Source organism: Loxodonta africana, chromosome 7 (genome assembly GCF_030014295.1).
Source record: "Loxodonta africana isolate mLoxAfr1 chromosome 7, mLoxAfr1.hap2, whole genome shotgun sequence".
NCBI lineage: Eukaryota > Metazoa > Chordata > Mammalia > Proboscidea > Elephantidae > Loxodonta > Loxodonta africana.
The window spans coordinates 37,083,977-37,098,262 of record NC_087348.1 but is presented as its reverse complement, the minus strand read 5'-3'; the positions used below and the strand labels follow the sequence as shown (position 1 = coordinate 37,098,262).

Sequence of the window (14,286 nt, the reverse complement as noted above, 5' to 3'; positions counted from 1 at the left end):
AGGTGTCTTTTTCAGAGTCTGACCATGTCTCCTGCTAGATGGGCAGATTATGTAGTGTGTGTGCCTCAGGTTCCTCACCTGGAAGTGACTGGGAGGTAATGGACACAGCATGCCCAATGGAATCTGGCACACAGTAGGCCCACAGCCGAGGTCCTAGACACTGAAGGCTCACCACGGACAGCCCCGGCCATTCCCTCTCAGCCTCCTTCCTGCCCTCCCTTGGCTGTCTCCGTGGTCCCAGGAAGGTCCTGCCAGCTGAAGAACCCAGAGAGGGGCACTTAACCCTGACCCACTCCATGATGCCACCAGGAGAGGGGCCAGTGTGGGCTCCCACTCTCTGGGGCACTCCCCACAGCTTAGAACAGCCTGGGCCAGGGGCGCCACAGGTCCCTCCCACCACCCCTGAGGCTGGAAAGAGGGTTTTCAAGTGAAGCGACAAAGCCCTGAACCTGCTCCACAGAGTGGAATCTGCAAAGGGGCAGGGATGATGAGGTTTTTTTCCTGCGGAATGTCCCACACTGGACACCAAGGAGGTGCGCAGTAAATGTTTGCTGAGTGAACATATGCACCATGCTAGTGTGCTGGGGAACACAGAGTAACTTCACAGGTCTGAGGTGGAGCTGCAGCTCACTCATCCTCTTGTTCCTGGTTACGGAAATCCATAGCCCTGCTCCAGTTCTACATGATCAAAATCTGAAGGTTGAGTCCAAGGAATCGTTATTTTTAATTGCTACCCAGGCACTTCTACAAAAACAGTGGACCTACTGGCTGCCCTGTCCTTTTCGAGTCGTGCTCAAGGCCCAGAGAGGGAGGTGCCTTGTTTCCCACTCTGGCTCCCCATGGGTGGCAGCATTCACACTCCTGGTTGAATATCCCTAGAAGCTGACAAGTTCTGGGGTTTCCTTCAGCCCAGTCCTCTCCTGCGCTGTGAGCCCACAGACTAACTTCTCACAGCTCACCTCCCATGAGCCTGCCTTTGTGCCCTCTGCCCCCACTGTGGTTCACCCCACCATGAACCCAGAAGTTCATGCTCTGCTTCACTCCAAAGCCCCTTGTCTTTGGGTCTTCTTGCCTCCTAGACGCTTTCAGTCCGCAGCCAGTCCCCAAGGGCTGTTTCAGTTACATCCTTATCTCCCTAGCCCCACTGCCACTGCCTTAATTCAACCCTTTGACTGCCACAGGTCTCTGCCCCGACTGTCACTGCTCATGTCCCCCCAGCTCCACCCACCACCAGGTTGCGGGAATGATGTTTAAAAACAGGCCTGGACATGCAATGCTTTCAGTGTGGCCCTGACATTCTTCTGCAGCCTCATCCCCTCGGCTCCTGCCACTACAGCCCCTCACACTTCCCTGTGACACCGCGGGTCATGATTCCCCACCCAGAACCTCGCTCCCCTCTGCCTATTGAGCACTGTTTATCCTTGAAAAGCCTGCATTGCGTGGAGCCTTCCCTGATCGTCCAGTCACTCCCATGCACCCGTCTCCAGGCACACAGTCCCTACCACCCCCAGTGCAGTTTTTGCACACATTTCTACTGCAACCACCCACCCACGCACTGCATGCATTTACATGTCTCCTCCGTTAATCGATGAAAGCCTGAGGGCAACTAACTGCACTGTACTCATTTCTGAGTGCACAGCACCTGGCACAGGGCTCGCTACAGAGCAAGTACCCAGCAACACTGGTTCAACTTAGCAGAGGCCAGGGGGCCCAGAGCTCTGGTCCTGGTGCAGTGTCCAGCCCTTGCCCCTACCCTGTGGGTCAGCATATTCATTTCCCAGCCCAGGACTGGGGTGGGGAAAGCAATATAAGAGCAGAGCTGGCACCTCCCAGGCGGGGGCTCTCCACCCAGGGTATGTTGGGGAGGGTGAGGCATGGACATGCAGAATGATGCCCCAGCACCAAGTAAGGCACTGAGCCCTCATGATTGAAGGTGCACTGGGCTGGATAGAAACTCCAGCAGGAAAAATATGGTTCTCTACAGAGCAGAGGGAGCAGGGGCAGTGGGGGCAGACAGGGAAGGATGGGACAGGAAGCAGCTGGCCTGCTGCCCGGCCTGACCTAGGCACCTCCACCCTCACAGCAGCCTGCACAGCTCCAGGCAGACTTGGCTATGAGGAAGCAGAGAGCCGCAGAGTGAGGGCGGGAGACGCCTGCTCATCCCCTCTGAACCTGCACCCAGCTTTCTTCTAGAGCCACTCAGGCTCCCAGTCCCTCCCCAACATCGGCCCCAGGACTGGCTGGTGCTTGACAGTCTTTCCTATGGGAAAACGCATCTTGCTTTCACCTAGGGGTTAGGTGCAACTTTGCGTGCATTAGTTGACAATGTGTGGGGCACTGCAACAAATAGCAGTGTACAAAAACAGTCTGGACTGGGGGTGGTGGGGCAGAGGTGACTGTCTGCCTTGTGGTGCCCCTCTGCACTGGAGCTGGGCCCATCGACGAGGCTGTACCAAGGAGTCGGCCAGCAGCCACGGCCTGGGGCTGCAGGAGTCACAGGCCCTGCAGAAGGAAGGGGCAGCAAAGACTCTGGGCAGAAGACACACTGGGAAGCTGTCACCCCATTGTCCAGGTTCAGTCTTGTCTGTTTCCAGCAGGAACTGGTGAGAGACAGCACTCTGCCCCTGCAGCTGCCAAGGCGAGGGGCTCCATTTCCCAGGTTCGACAGGGCCTTGGGGCTGTGAAATAGCTTTCGGTGGCTCAAGGAAACTCGGTCCCAGTCCTGGTGGCGGTTTCATGACATAGTGACAGTGTGGGCTGTGGTACTCCATCGCTGGAGAGGCTATTCAAAGTCACGAGGGCACTGGGGAGTACTTGTGGGGATCGGGGCTGTCAGCAGAGCCGAGCCAGGTGCCCTGGGCATGGGCATAGAGAGGCCACATGCTTGGAAATGGCCAGAGTCAGTTTTATTAGGGAAGAGGGGCCAGGGGACCGAGGGCTGTGCCACCCTGGCCCATGGCAGCAGACCATGCTGCCCCGCCCCTCCTGACACCCTACCACAGGACATCTGTCAGCCCCAACTGTAGAAATAAATTTTCTGCCAGATAGGCAAGTAATCCATGAGTGGCCCTGCAACAGAGAGAGGAACAAATACAAGGCTGGGGCTGTGCTCTACCCACAACCCTTCTACTCAGCCACTGCCACCCAAACACAGCACTGCCAGGAGCTCCACTGAGACCTCGCTCTTCCCCTCTTGGGAGGCCACATCGGCAGGGTCCCATTTATAGACAGGGACCCTCAGGCTCAGGGAAGCCAAATGGCTGGACCCTCTGTAGACAGAGCCAGACCCAAGTCTGTGAGGTGGGGGTCTCAGAGCAAAATGGTAGGCCTCTTCCTGCCAGCCAGTCCTTCACCCACATCAGACTGTCTCATATCACCCCAGGATACTGAGGCAGGAAAAAGGCTTTGAGCCTAATGTGGTCTAACACCCCTCCCACCAGAGTACCCCTCCTCCCAGCCACCTCAAGGGTCTGCCAGCCACCCGGGGCCATGCCCTGAAACTGTCACCTGACCCTGACTGTGCCAAGAATCAAATTACAAGGAGGCAAGGAGAACTTCCTCAAGGGGGACAGCCCCACACACGAGGGCCACAGCACTCGATAGTTACCCCGCTCCAACGCATGCTTACTTGTGACCAGGCCAGTGCCAGGGACGTGGTCTGCCAGCAGCTGGAGCAGGAAGAGGATCTTGGCCCTGGGGGGAGAAGAAAACAGGGCTGAGTGGAGGTCTGGGTCTCTACAAAACGAGGGTGCTACAAGCCTTCACTGACCACCTGACTGAAGGCAGTGAGCTAGGATAGCCCCTTACCAAAGGGTGAGGCCACTGGGGCTGGCTCTGGTCTCTGCTCTCGCCCAGCCACTGGCCCAGAAACTCACAATCAGCTTCTGGTTGTCACTGTCCTCACAACACCACCTCAGACACTCACCCGTTCCTTTCTCTTTTTCTTCCTTTCCTCCCACCCACATTCAACAGCACATGCTCCCGAGTGCCAGGTATGGAGCAGTGCCAGGGCAGGTGTGGGCTCAGTGGAAGGACACTGCAGCCCTTGACCTCGAGGGAGCCCCAGGCTGGCAGAGGAGCTGAGCCACACAGAAACCTTACAGGCCAAAGATTAGAGTGGTGGGTGAGGGCTCAGCTGCTAACTGAAAGGTGAGCAGTTCCAACCCACTCAGTGCCTCCGCAGGAAAAAGATCTGGCAACCTGCTTCTGTAAAGATTACAGCCAAGAAAATTCTATGGGGCAGTTCTCCTCTACCCCAAGAGGTCATTATGAGTTGGAATCAACTTGATGGCACCCAAAAACAGCAACAGTATTAAACATGGCTTAAGAATGTTTCCTACTGTCTTTAAAAAAAATACAAGGGTTATATGGCCATAATAGTTCAGTCTTAAGCAGGGCATTTATTGAGACCCAGACAAAGGGGGTCCCAGGAGTCTCCAGTCTGTGTTACAGCCCCAGCCACTGTGCAGGGACCCCTCCTCAGCTCTCATTCTGCTCCCAGGCAGTCACCAGGGCAGGCCTTTGGGAGGCCTGGCCCCTCGTCCCTGCTCTCCTCCTCCCCTGCAGGTCTTTGTGCATCTGGCTGAGGCTGGGAGCTCTGGACCCTCACAGGTGATGGGGTGGGGGCTCAGTAAGGCAGGGGCAGACCAGGGGAGAACATGGATTTGAGATGTAGCTCAGTCTGCTGGCTGGCTTTGGTGAGTTGCCCAACCTCTCAGAGCCTCAACTGCCTCCTCTGAGAAGTGAGGCTAATCCAAACCACATGCCTGGAAAAGGAGGGAATGAGCTTGGGGATGTGGACAGCCAGCACGCAGCACCCTCCCCTTGGTATCTCTCTGCTGGGGCTGGCCCCATGCTCTCAGCGCGGGGCTGGGCCAGCACCCAGTGAAGAGGGAGTGACTGCACCTGGGCAGCACACAGCACACACCCAGTCAGCCCCAGATGGGAGATGAAGGGAGAAAGAGAAGGTGGCACGGGTGCTGGTACCCTTGTGCTCTGCTTCCCTTCCCTGGCCCCCTGCCCTCCAGTGCTGCCACGCCAGGGGCAGGCCTTACTCCGGGGGACGGGCCTTACTCAGAGAAGTGGTCATAGAAGGGAGAGCGCAGCAGGTAGTAGAGTAGCAGGATGGTCCGGCGTCTCAGCTCCAGCCGCTCTCGCCGGCTCAGGCCTTTCCTGTCGCTCAGGAGGCTCAGGCTGGGGGTGGGAGACACGGTCAGGGCCAGGGCATGGTCTGGGTCCATGGGAGAAGAAGGGGCCATGGGCTGGGTGTCCACAGGGGCAGCACAGGAGGAACAGGAGCCACCTGACAAGAGCCAGCCAAGAACCAGGCTCCCCAGGGACTACAGCATGCAGCAGGGAGGCCCAGCCCACCATGTCTATGGGAGCACAGCACCAGAGGGGCCGTATCCTCTCAGCCCTTGCTCTCACACAGCCATGACAAAAGGGAAAGAACTGCCCCCGTTCAAGGCCTGGAGAATGGGGCCTGATGAGAGCCCAAGGCCCAGTGGTGGGAGTGAAGCCCCTGGGCAAGCCCAGGCTCACCTGGTCACGTCTACAACACCAGACAGGAGCCAGGGCTTCCACGATCGCTGGCCCCAGAGGCCCAGGCTGAGCACTGACGGCCAAGGTGTCAAGGAGGTCTCCGGCACATGGGCCCGGCACCCACTCTCCCATCTGCCCCCACCCCACAGCCCCGGCCCCGCCCTGTGCTGAGGATACAGTGCAGCAGGGGCCGGGCAATATACAAGGATTCTGCGATCGTCTCCTGCAGTCCCAGTGGGGCGGGGGTGACGCTCAGCTCCTGGTGCTGCTGCTGCTGATGCTGCTGCTGGCCCTCCCGCTGCTGGGGGGCGCCCCAGCGCCTGGAGTGCAGGGACGGGGCTGGAACACAAGGGCTGTGGATGAGGGAGCCAGGCCCAGGCCGGCAGGGGGAATGAGGGCAGTGATAGGAGCCAACCCTCAGGCCCACACTGACCTCAGCACTGGGCGCCCAGTCCAGCTGCGTCCTACACTTACTGTTCTGGAGGGTTCGCACCACTCGGTTTGACCGCTTCCCCACATAGGGCTGCTCCTGGCTGCCAGGGCTGGGGTCACCATCTAGGAGGGAGAGACAGAAGCCCCACTGTCAGAGGCACATGACTCCAGCAGAGCCTGCAGGGAACACATGTGGAACGAATGCTCACAAGCTCAGGGAGGAACGGAAGAGCTTGTGCGAAGGCAGCGGCTGACTCAAGGAAATGGCAGCCAGGGGCTGAAGCTCAGCACAGGAGCTGTCCACAGGGGGAGCATTCTGCAGCCCTCCCTGGCCTGTGAGCAGCATCTACGTGCACCCAGAGCCAGCCAGAAACCAGGCTCCCCAGATACGGGAGAAAGGCAGAGGGGGCCCGGACTACTACGTCTATGGAACCACAGCACCAGAGGGGCTGTACCCTCTCAGCCCTTTGCTTTCATGTGACCATGATGAGAGGCAAAGAACTGTCCCTATTCAAGGCCAGGAAAGCAGGGCCCAGAGGACCACAGGTGATAGGCCCCAAGGCTTGATGGGACAGGCTGGCTGGGTGCTTTGCCTCAGGGACTGTGACTCTTGTAGATGAGGTTGGCAGGACCCCTCTCTCCTGTTGATGTTGTCCCCTCCTCCTGCTACCCACAGAAAAAAATGTGGACTCTGATATCAGATGTCCTGGGTCCAGTTCTGACCCTGTCCCTAACCTAACTTGTTTTCCTTTTCCATAAAATATAGGGTAATCTGGAAAAATCAGTCAATGAGAGTAGATGTGTTCCATAAATGGAGAGTACTATATTCAGATCCACATATCAGTCCCCTCCAGAGTGGTGAGGCAGCTTACCTGGGGGCCGCGCCTGGGTCTCCCTGTCCAGGGGAATGATGGGGGGTGAGGTCTGGAGGCCAGCCTTGAACCAGATCAGCAGAAACATCCGCAGCACAGCCCTGGGTGAGGGAGCATTGCAGCGCTGGGGGGTGTGGCGAGCCAGGAGGGGTCAGGGTGCTCTGCTGAGCACCATCAGTACAGCAACCCAGTCACCCCCACTCAGGTCCTGCCCTCCACAGTCCCAACCTACTTGGCCAGCTGGATGAGGGCAATGACGAGCCAGCGGCCCACTTCACCCCACACCTTGGTGGCCCCCATCTCCATGAACACCTCCACACACTCCAGCACGCTCAACCAGGTCAGTAGCTTCTGCTGGGGCAGCGACTGCAAGAGCCCCAGGCCAAAAGATTAGGGGGTGCCCCTAGTCCAGGCCCTCCCCCAGGGGGTTCCTCTGACAGCAGACATGGATTGTCCCCTTTCCAAGCCAAAGTGTGTAGGCCTGGGTTCAAACACCACCTCCACCACGAACAGGCTGGGTGACCTAGAGACAAGCTACTCCGCCTCTCTGAAACCTAGTCTCTTCATCCAAAGATGAGGCCACCAACACTTTACACTTCACTTAACGAGCTGGTGTGAGGCATCAGTGGACACAAGCCTATCTTGTACTCTGTGACTATAGCACAGGCTGTACACATGGGCTCATTACTATTTCCTTTCTGAGTCCCTGTGCTTCCCACCCCCAGTCCCTGGCAGAATCCTCACCACAGGCAACTTTTTCTGTAGCTCCTTCCGTAGGATCCCGTCATTGAGCAGCACAAGCAGGTTAGAGGCGGAGTACACTGAGGGGCAGAGTGTGGCTTTGAGGCGCTGGCTCTACCACCTCTATCCCTGTCATATTCTCCCCAGAGCTACAGAGACTGCCTGTTATCTGCTGTTCCGGGCCACTCACAGACTATGTCGAAACCAACCTGCTTCTCCACCCACCTCCTCAGAGTTCCATGCTAAACCAAGAGTGGGTAAGTGGAGCTCAGTGATAAAGGAGCTACTGCCCTGCTGGGTAGCACCAATCATTCAGTGCCCAGAACTGCCTGCTATGTGCCAAGCAGCCATGAATATATGATCCCACCTCCTGGCCTTTGCTGTCTCTGCGGCCCGTCCCTGAAATTCTACTCCCTCCCTCCCTTTCAAAACCCAGTTCATTCTCTCAGGGCCTCCAGTACTCACTGGACAAGCACATACTGAGGCAGTTACAGTCTGGGGATCCTGGAATCTGAGAGATCTGGGTCTGAACCCTATCTGGGACCATCAGTGCCTGATCCCTAACCTCACTGAACTTCTGGTCCCTTAAGTGGACAACGAGGACAATAACAGCACCCACCTCACTGGACTGTAGGGAGGTTTAACCGGGCAAAGGCAGGAAAGGTGCTTAGCCTAGCGTCTGACCGGCAGTGAACACTCAGTCATAGTCCCCAGATAAGTCTCTTCACTACGGGGACACGAGGGACCCAAGACAGTGGACACAGCATTTTGTCCGATTCAGGGTGCTGTAACCGACAAAGACCCTCTCTGGGAGCTTTCCTGGGCCCTGGACCATCACCACCCACCCCAGAGGTCGGCTCACCCAGCTCCGACAGCTCGTGTGAATCGGCGAAGCGACCTGGGAAAAAGGCACGAAAGAAGCGTTGGTGAGCGGACGCCTCACCCTGCGGCTTTGGGTCCCCAGACGTCCCTTCCCTGGACCCTACAGGAACCTGGAAGGGACTTCCCAAGCACAGCAGTCACCACTACGACTCCGCAGAGAAAGGGACCGGTGGGGTCAGAGGTCAGGGCCCCGAAGGGTATGGGTCAAAGGTCAGGGTGGCACCTGCCAGCAGGTAACTGAGGCCCCGCACCGCCGTCTCCAGCTGGGCCGTGGCGGCAGGGTGACGAGTCACGTACTCCTGGTAGCGGAGGCCCAGGAGCCGCAACTTCTCCATCCTGCCCTCCGGACTGACAGACCCACAGACCGACAGAAGACTGCTTGTAGCGTCCTGCTTCCTGCGCTCTCCTTCCTGCTTCCGGTCCTAGGCCCGCCTCTCCGTTGCTTAACTTCCGCAGGCCAGAGGAATGGTGACGTGAAGGGCCATTGAAGCTGCCTTCACCCCATCTCTTAAATCGCCTTCTACTCCGGTAGCATTTAGCAACAGCGGGCCTAATCCCACCCTCCCTGCTCCTTCAAGTCATTGGTTAACACACTTTCTGCCCCGACACATCCAGACGCTGTTTGGACCCGACTCTTCCGCCCTCCGGGTTCGCTGCCCTTGCGCCTGCGCACTTGCAGCTCCGGGAAAGCTCTGGCGGCAGTCTGAGCAGTTCATTCTAGAGAAGAGGCCAGGAGCCCGGAATCTTTTCAATCGAACGCCGAGAGTCTCGAACGGAAGGGCCCGCTTTAAAAGGGCCGGGAAGCAGCGCACGGAAAGGAGTCTCTGCTAGACTTGAAGAGGCGCGAGGAGAATCTCAGGACAGTCGGACTGTGTCTTGGCAGGCTCGCGTTTGGCCAGTTGCCTCGTCTTCCGTCCCCCAACAGAGGTGGTGCTGGGGACACTGAGGCAGCGAGGAGCCCAGCCTCCTAGCGCAATCCCAGTCCCCTGGCCAGCATCGTTAGTGCTGCGGTACCACCTCCCACACGTACTGGACCTCCAAGAATGCGCACCTGCACTCCCACCTCTGCGGAGAAAACCCTGGCCCAGCCTTCTGCCCTCGGCTGGGGGAGACCTTGGGTGGGAGATAAGCCCCTCTGGGCCTCGGGTTTCCCCATCTATACAATGGTTTGAGGGCCGACTTGGTCCTTGAACTCAGGGTCATCTCAAAGTACTTTCCGGCCCCCAGATGCGCCTCCTGGTCCTCAGCCGTGCCCCAAGGGATGGAGACTACTTCTGGATCCCTTCCCAAACCGTAGAGGCTCCTGGGCATGGGAGAGGGGAGGTCGGAGAAGGAGCGAACAGGTGCTGCGGGGAGGCGGCCGCTGATTGGCTGCAGGAAGGGGGCGGGCCTGCGCCGTTGGGGACCGCGGCCCCCAGGTTTGCGGATATCAGAGAATATAATATTGTACATTATTTTACCTAATTCCTCTTCCAAAAACTCCTGGTGGTGCTTTGTTTAAGCGCTTGGCTGCTAACCGGAAGGTCTGCTGCTGGAACCCATCAGCCGCTCCCGTGAGAAAAATGTGGCAGTCGACTTCCACAAACGTTGGTGGTGCCATCAAGTCGGTTCCAACTCATAGCGACCCTATTACAAAGAACGAAACACTGCCTGGTACCGCACTATCCTCACAAGAGTCGCTATGCTTGAGCCCACAGCTGCAGTCACTGTATCAATCCATCTCGTTGAGGGTCTTCCTCTTTTTAGCTGACCCTCTACTTTACCAAGCATGATGTCGTTCTTCAGGGACTGGTCCCTACGACAATATGTCTCCAAAGTAGGGAGTCTCGTCATCCTCACTTCTGTGGAGCATTCTAGTTGTACTTCTTCCAAGACATTTGTTTGTTTTTCTGGCAGTCCACGGTATCTTCAATATTCTTCGCCAACACCATGATTCAAAGGCAGCAGTTTTTCTGTCTATTTATTGTCCAGCTTTAACATGCATATGAGGCAATTGAAAATACCATGGCTTGAGTCAAGTGCATCTTAGTCCTCAAAGTGACATCTTTGCTTTTTAACACTTTACAGAGGTCATTTGTAGCAGATTTGCCCGATGCAATATGTCATTTGATTTCTTGACTGCTACTTCCATGGGCACTGATTGTGTATCCAAGTAAAATGAAATCCTTGACAACTTCTGCATTTTCTCCTTTTATCATGATGTTGTTCATCGATTCAGTTCTGACGGTTTTTGTTTTCTTTATGTTGAGGTGCAATCCATACTGAAGGCTGTGGTCTTTGATCTTCATCAGTAAGTGCTTCAAGTCCTCTTCACTTTCAGCAAGCAAGGTTGTGTCCTCTGCATAACGCAGGTTGTTAATGAGTCTTCCCCCAATCCGGATGCCCCGTTCTTCTTCATATAGTCCAGCTTCTTGGATTATTTGCTCAGCATAGAGATTGAATATGGTGAAAGGATGCAACCCTGATGCATACCTTTCCTGATTTTAAACAACTGCCTTTTGGTCTATGTGTAGGTTCCTCCTGAGCACAATTAGGTGTTCTGGAATTCCCACACTTTGAAACGTTATCCATAATTCGTTACGATCCACACAGTCAAATGTTTTTGCACAGTCGATATAAGTAAACATTTTTTCTATATTCTCTGCTTTCAGCCAAGATCGATCTGACATCAGCAATGATATCCCTCATCCCACATCTTCTGAATCCAGCTTGAATTTCTGGCAGTTTCCTGTCCACGTACTGCTGCAACCACTTTTGAATGATCTTCAGCAAAATTTTACTTGCATGTGATTTCATTTGATCATTTCCACATTCTGTTGGATCACCTTTCTTTGCAATAGACGCAAATATGGATCTCTTCCAGTCAGTTGGTCAGTCATGGATTGAATTGTGTCCCCCAAAAATGTGTGTACCAATTTGGCTAGGCCATGATTCCCACTATTGTGTGATTGTCCACCATTTTGTCATCTGATGTGATTTTCCTTTATGTTGTAAATCCTATCTCTATGATGTTAATGAGGTGGGATAGGTGGCAGTTATATTAACGAGCAGGACTCTATCTACAAGATTGGATTGTGTCTTGAGCCAATCTCTTTTGAGATATAAAAGAAAGTAGAGAGACTGGGGGACCTCATACCACCAAGAAAGCGCTGGGAGCAGAGCACATCCTTTGGACCTGGTGTTCTGCAAGGAGAAGCTCCTAGTCCAGGGGAATATTGATGACAAAGACCTTCCTCCAGAGCTGACCAGGAAAGCTTTCCCCTGGAGCTGATGTCTGGCCTACTAGACTGTGAGAGAATAAACTTCTATTTGTTAAAGCCATACACTTGTCGAGTTTCTGTTACAGCAGTCCTAGATAACTAGCACAGCCAGGTAGCTGTGTTTCACATTTCTTGGCATAGGTGAGTGAGAACCTCCAGCAGTGCATCAGTTTGCTGGAACATCTCAGTTCTGTCAATTCCTGGAGCCTTGTTTTCCACCAGTGCCTTCAGTGCAGCTTGGACTTCCTCTTTAATACCATTGGTTCTTGATCATGTGGTACCTCCTGAAATGGTTTTTGGTACAGTGACTCTGTATTTGCCCCATCTTTTTTTGATGCTTTCTGTGTGATTCAATATTTTGCCCACAAACCAAACCATACTCATTGCCATCAAGTCAATTCTGACTCATAGTGACCCTATAGGGCAGAGTAGAAGGGCCCCATAGAGTCTCCAAGGAGCAGCTGGTGGATTCAAACCACCAATCTTTTGGTTAGCAGCCTGAGCTCTCAACCACTGTGCCACCAGGGCTCCATTTTTAATCCTTTAATATGGCAACTTGAAGCTTGAACTCTTTCTTCAGTTCTTTTAGCTTAAGAAATGCCAGGCATGTTCTTCCCTTTTGCTTTTCTGAATGCCGGTCTTTGCACATTTCATTATGATACTTCGTCTTCTGAAGTTGCCCTTTGGAATCTTCTGTTCAGCATTCTGGCCTCACTGAGGAGTTTTGGGGTCGTCAGTCTAGGCTGTGCATCCACAGTCTCTTTTGGGGCCTCTCAGGCCCTCAATTTTTATAGCCAGGAGTTAGGGGAAAGGATGCTGTCCAAGTCCTTTTCCATGTCCCTGTGAGGCCCAGTTGAGTCCATGGAGGGCAGACTGTTATCCCCATCCACTTTCAACACACATTCACTGAGTACTGGCTATGTATTGGAGCCTTGGTGGCTCAGGAGTTAAGAGCTCGGCTGCAAACCAAAAGGTCAGCAGTTCAAATCTACCACCTGCTCCTTGGAAACCCTACGGGGCAGTTCTACTCTGTCCTCTAGGGTGGCTATGAGTCGGAATCGATTCCATGGCAATAGGTTAATACACTCTTCCAGATAGTATCTCCAGATGATGAAAGGATCTGCGTAATAACCCCCAGTCAAGATTCAAATGCTGGTTTAGTCTGACCACAGAATAGGTGTCTTAAGCTACACACCTTACCAAGAAGCCATTTACCCTTTCTTCCTTCCACTGCCTTCACCACCCCCACCCCATGAAGTGGGGAATTATAGCTGCTCTCCCTCCTCGTACCAGGGAATGAGGCAGGGAACTGTTGTCAGGAAGCAAACTGACAACTGGGATTAGGACCAGCGCACAGACCATTCAGCGTGGGATTAGGACCAGCGCACAAGGCTTTCCTCTTTCCACTCGCCATGACAGTGAACTTGTTTCCCCAGACGTCACCATTGCCACTCCCTCTGCAGCTGTGGAGAGAGTGGAGAGTGGGAGTGGGAGTGAGACTGGGAGGTTTCTTGGGTACTCCCAGGGCTGGTGGTCCCAGGACTGTGCTTCTGGGGAGAAAGAAGCTTTGAAGACAGAGGAGCAGCCGCCCCCAGGCAGAATAAGCCCTTGCAGCCAGGAGGCACTGGGTCTGGAGCTTGGCCCTCCTCCCTCCCTCCAGAATTTGGAGGGAGCCTGGGCCAGACCAGGTTGGCAGCAGCAGGGCTGCCTGAATTTCCTCTCCAGATCCCAGGACTGATAAAACCCCAAAGACAAAGAGTGCTGTGTGTGCAGGAGGCGCCCGGGTAGCTCCTCCCTGCTGGACCCCTGCCTGGCCCTGGCCACCTGGCTGGGCTAGAAGGGCTTCTGGGCAGGTTGGGCTGGATCCTCACTCTTTCAGTCTGCTCAGAGTCACAGGGGAAGAGAGAGACCAGTCTAACTGCTACAGATGAGAACTCAGGCTCAGAGAGGGGAGCTGACTGGTCCAAGGTCATACAGGCAGTCCTGGGCAGATCTGGGCTGAAACTCAGTCCCACACCTAGAGGACCAGCACCTTTTCATCTGCCCATACTTGTCTCCCTTCTCTTCTCTTCCACCCCAACTCATACCCCAGGACAACCTCTTGCAGACCCAGCAGGCATCCCCCACACCTCAGTTTCCCCTGAGTGGTAAGGCTGAGGGAGGCCTGGGGCCAGCATGGTAAGTGACCAGAGATCTGTAGACCCAGGTCCTCCCACTGAGCCCGCTGCCCCTCCTGAAGGTTTATCCTGGGCCAGGCTGTCACTGTGTGCCGTGCCTGCTTCCTCACATTTAACTCCCCCAGTATCTCTCGAGGGTCTTGGGGAGGGAATCGCCCATCCCACCCCAGCTGCAGGCTGGAGATGAGGATCATGGTGACCAGAGGCTCAAAGATCCAGTGCCTCAGTGCCCCCCTCCCCCATATCCCCATCTCCTTACAACTCCCAGACACACAGAGAGGCCCTCAGTTTCCATAGCAACCATTACCCCTGGCCTCCAGAGGCGCAGGGCCGGACCTTCCTTATAGGCTCCCTTCTCCCAGAGGAAGACACCTCAGCCTC

The 14,286-nt window shown here is 55.2% G+C and overlaps 1 protein-coding gene and 1 long non-coding RNA gene across 7 annotated transcripts; one reads left to right on the top strand and one right to left on the bottom strand.

The window, feature by feature from the left end:
- Positions 1-714: 714 nt before the first annotated feature.
- On the bottom strand, positions 715-9,050 carry PEX16 (peroxisomal biogenesis factor 16). Of its 6 annotated transcripts, XM_003412262.4 has the most exons (11): positions 8,692-9,038; positions 8,449-8,484; positions 7,590-7,666; positions 7,078-7,211; positions 6,846-6,946; positions 6,016-6,096; positions 5,719-5,880; positions 5,542-5,614; positions 5,074-5,193; positions 3,629-3,693; positions 748-3,069 (listed from the first exon to the last, which is right to left on the bottom strand). In XM_003412262.4, the coding sequence occupies exons 1-11, from the start codon at positions 8,801-8,803 to the stop codon at positions 3,011-3,013; spliced, it is 1,020 nt and encodes a 339-aa protein (XP_003412310.3). In that variant the 5' UTR covers positions 8,804-9,038; the 3' UTR covers positions 748-3,010. The 6 variants fall into 6 exon arrangements, with proteins under 6 accessions (XP_064144307.1, XP_064144308.1, XP_064144306.1 ...); XM_064288236.1 differs by having other exon boundaries at positions 725-3,069; positions 5,719-6,096; positions 8,206-8,484; positions 8,579-8,829; XM_064288235.1 differs by having other exon boundaries at positions 725-3,069; positions 5,719-6,096; positions 8,579-8,829.
- A 155-nt stretch (positions 9,051-9,205) lies between these two features.
- LOC135231692 (uncharacterized) lies at positions 9,206-11,503 on the top strand. The gene is made up of 2 exons (XR_010322443.1): positions 9,206-10,758; positions 11,120-11,503. It is a non-coding gene; the product is annotated as an uncharacterized LOC135231692 (long non-coding RNA).
- The last annotated feature ends 2,783 nt before the right edge of the window (positions 11,504-14,286 follow it).

Coding starts and splice junctions, on each gene's coding strand:
- PEX16 (XM_064288233.1), bottom strand. CDS start 8,803: ATGGAGAAGTTGCGGCTCCTGGGCCTCCGCTACCAGGAGTACGTGACT. Junction 6,097..6,845: donor GACCCAGGCGCGGCCCCCAG/GTAAGCTGCCTC, acceptor TCTCCCTCCTAG/ATGGTGACCCCAGCCCTGGC. Junction 3,070..3,628: donor TGGCACTGGCCTGGTCACAA/GTAAGCATGCGT, acceptor TCTCTGTTGCAG/GGCCACTCATGGATTACTTG.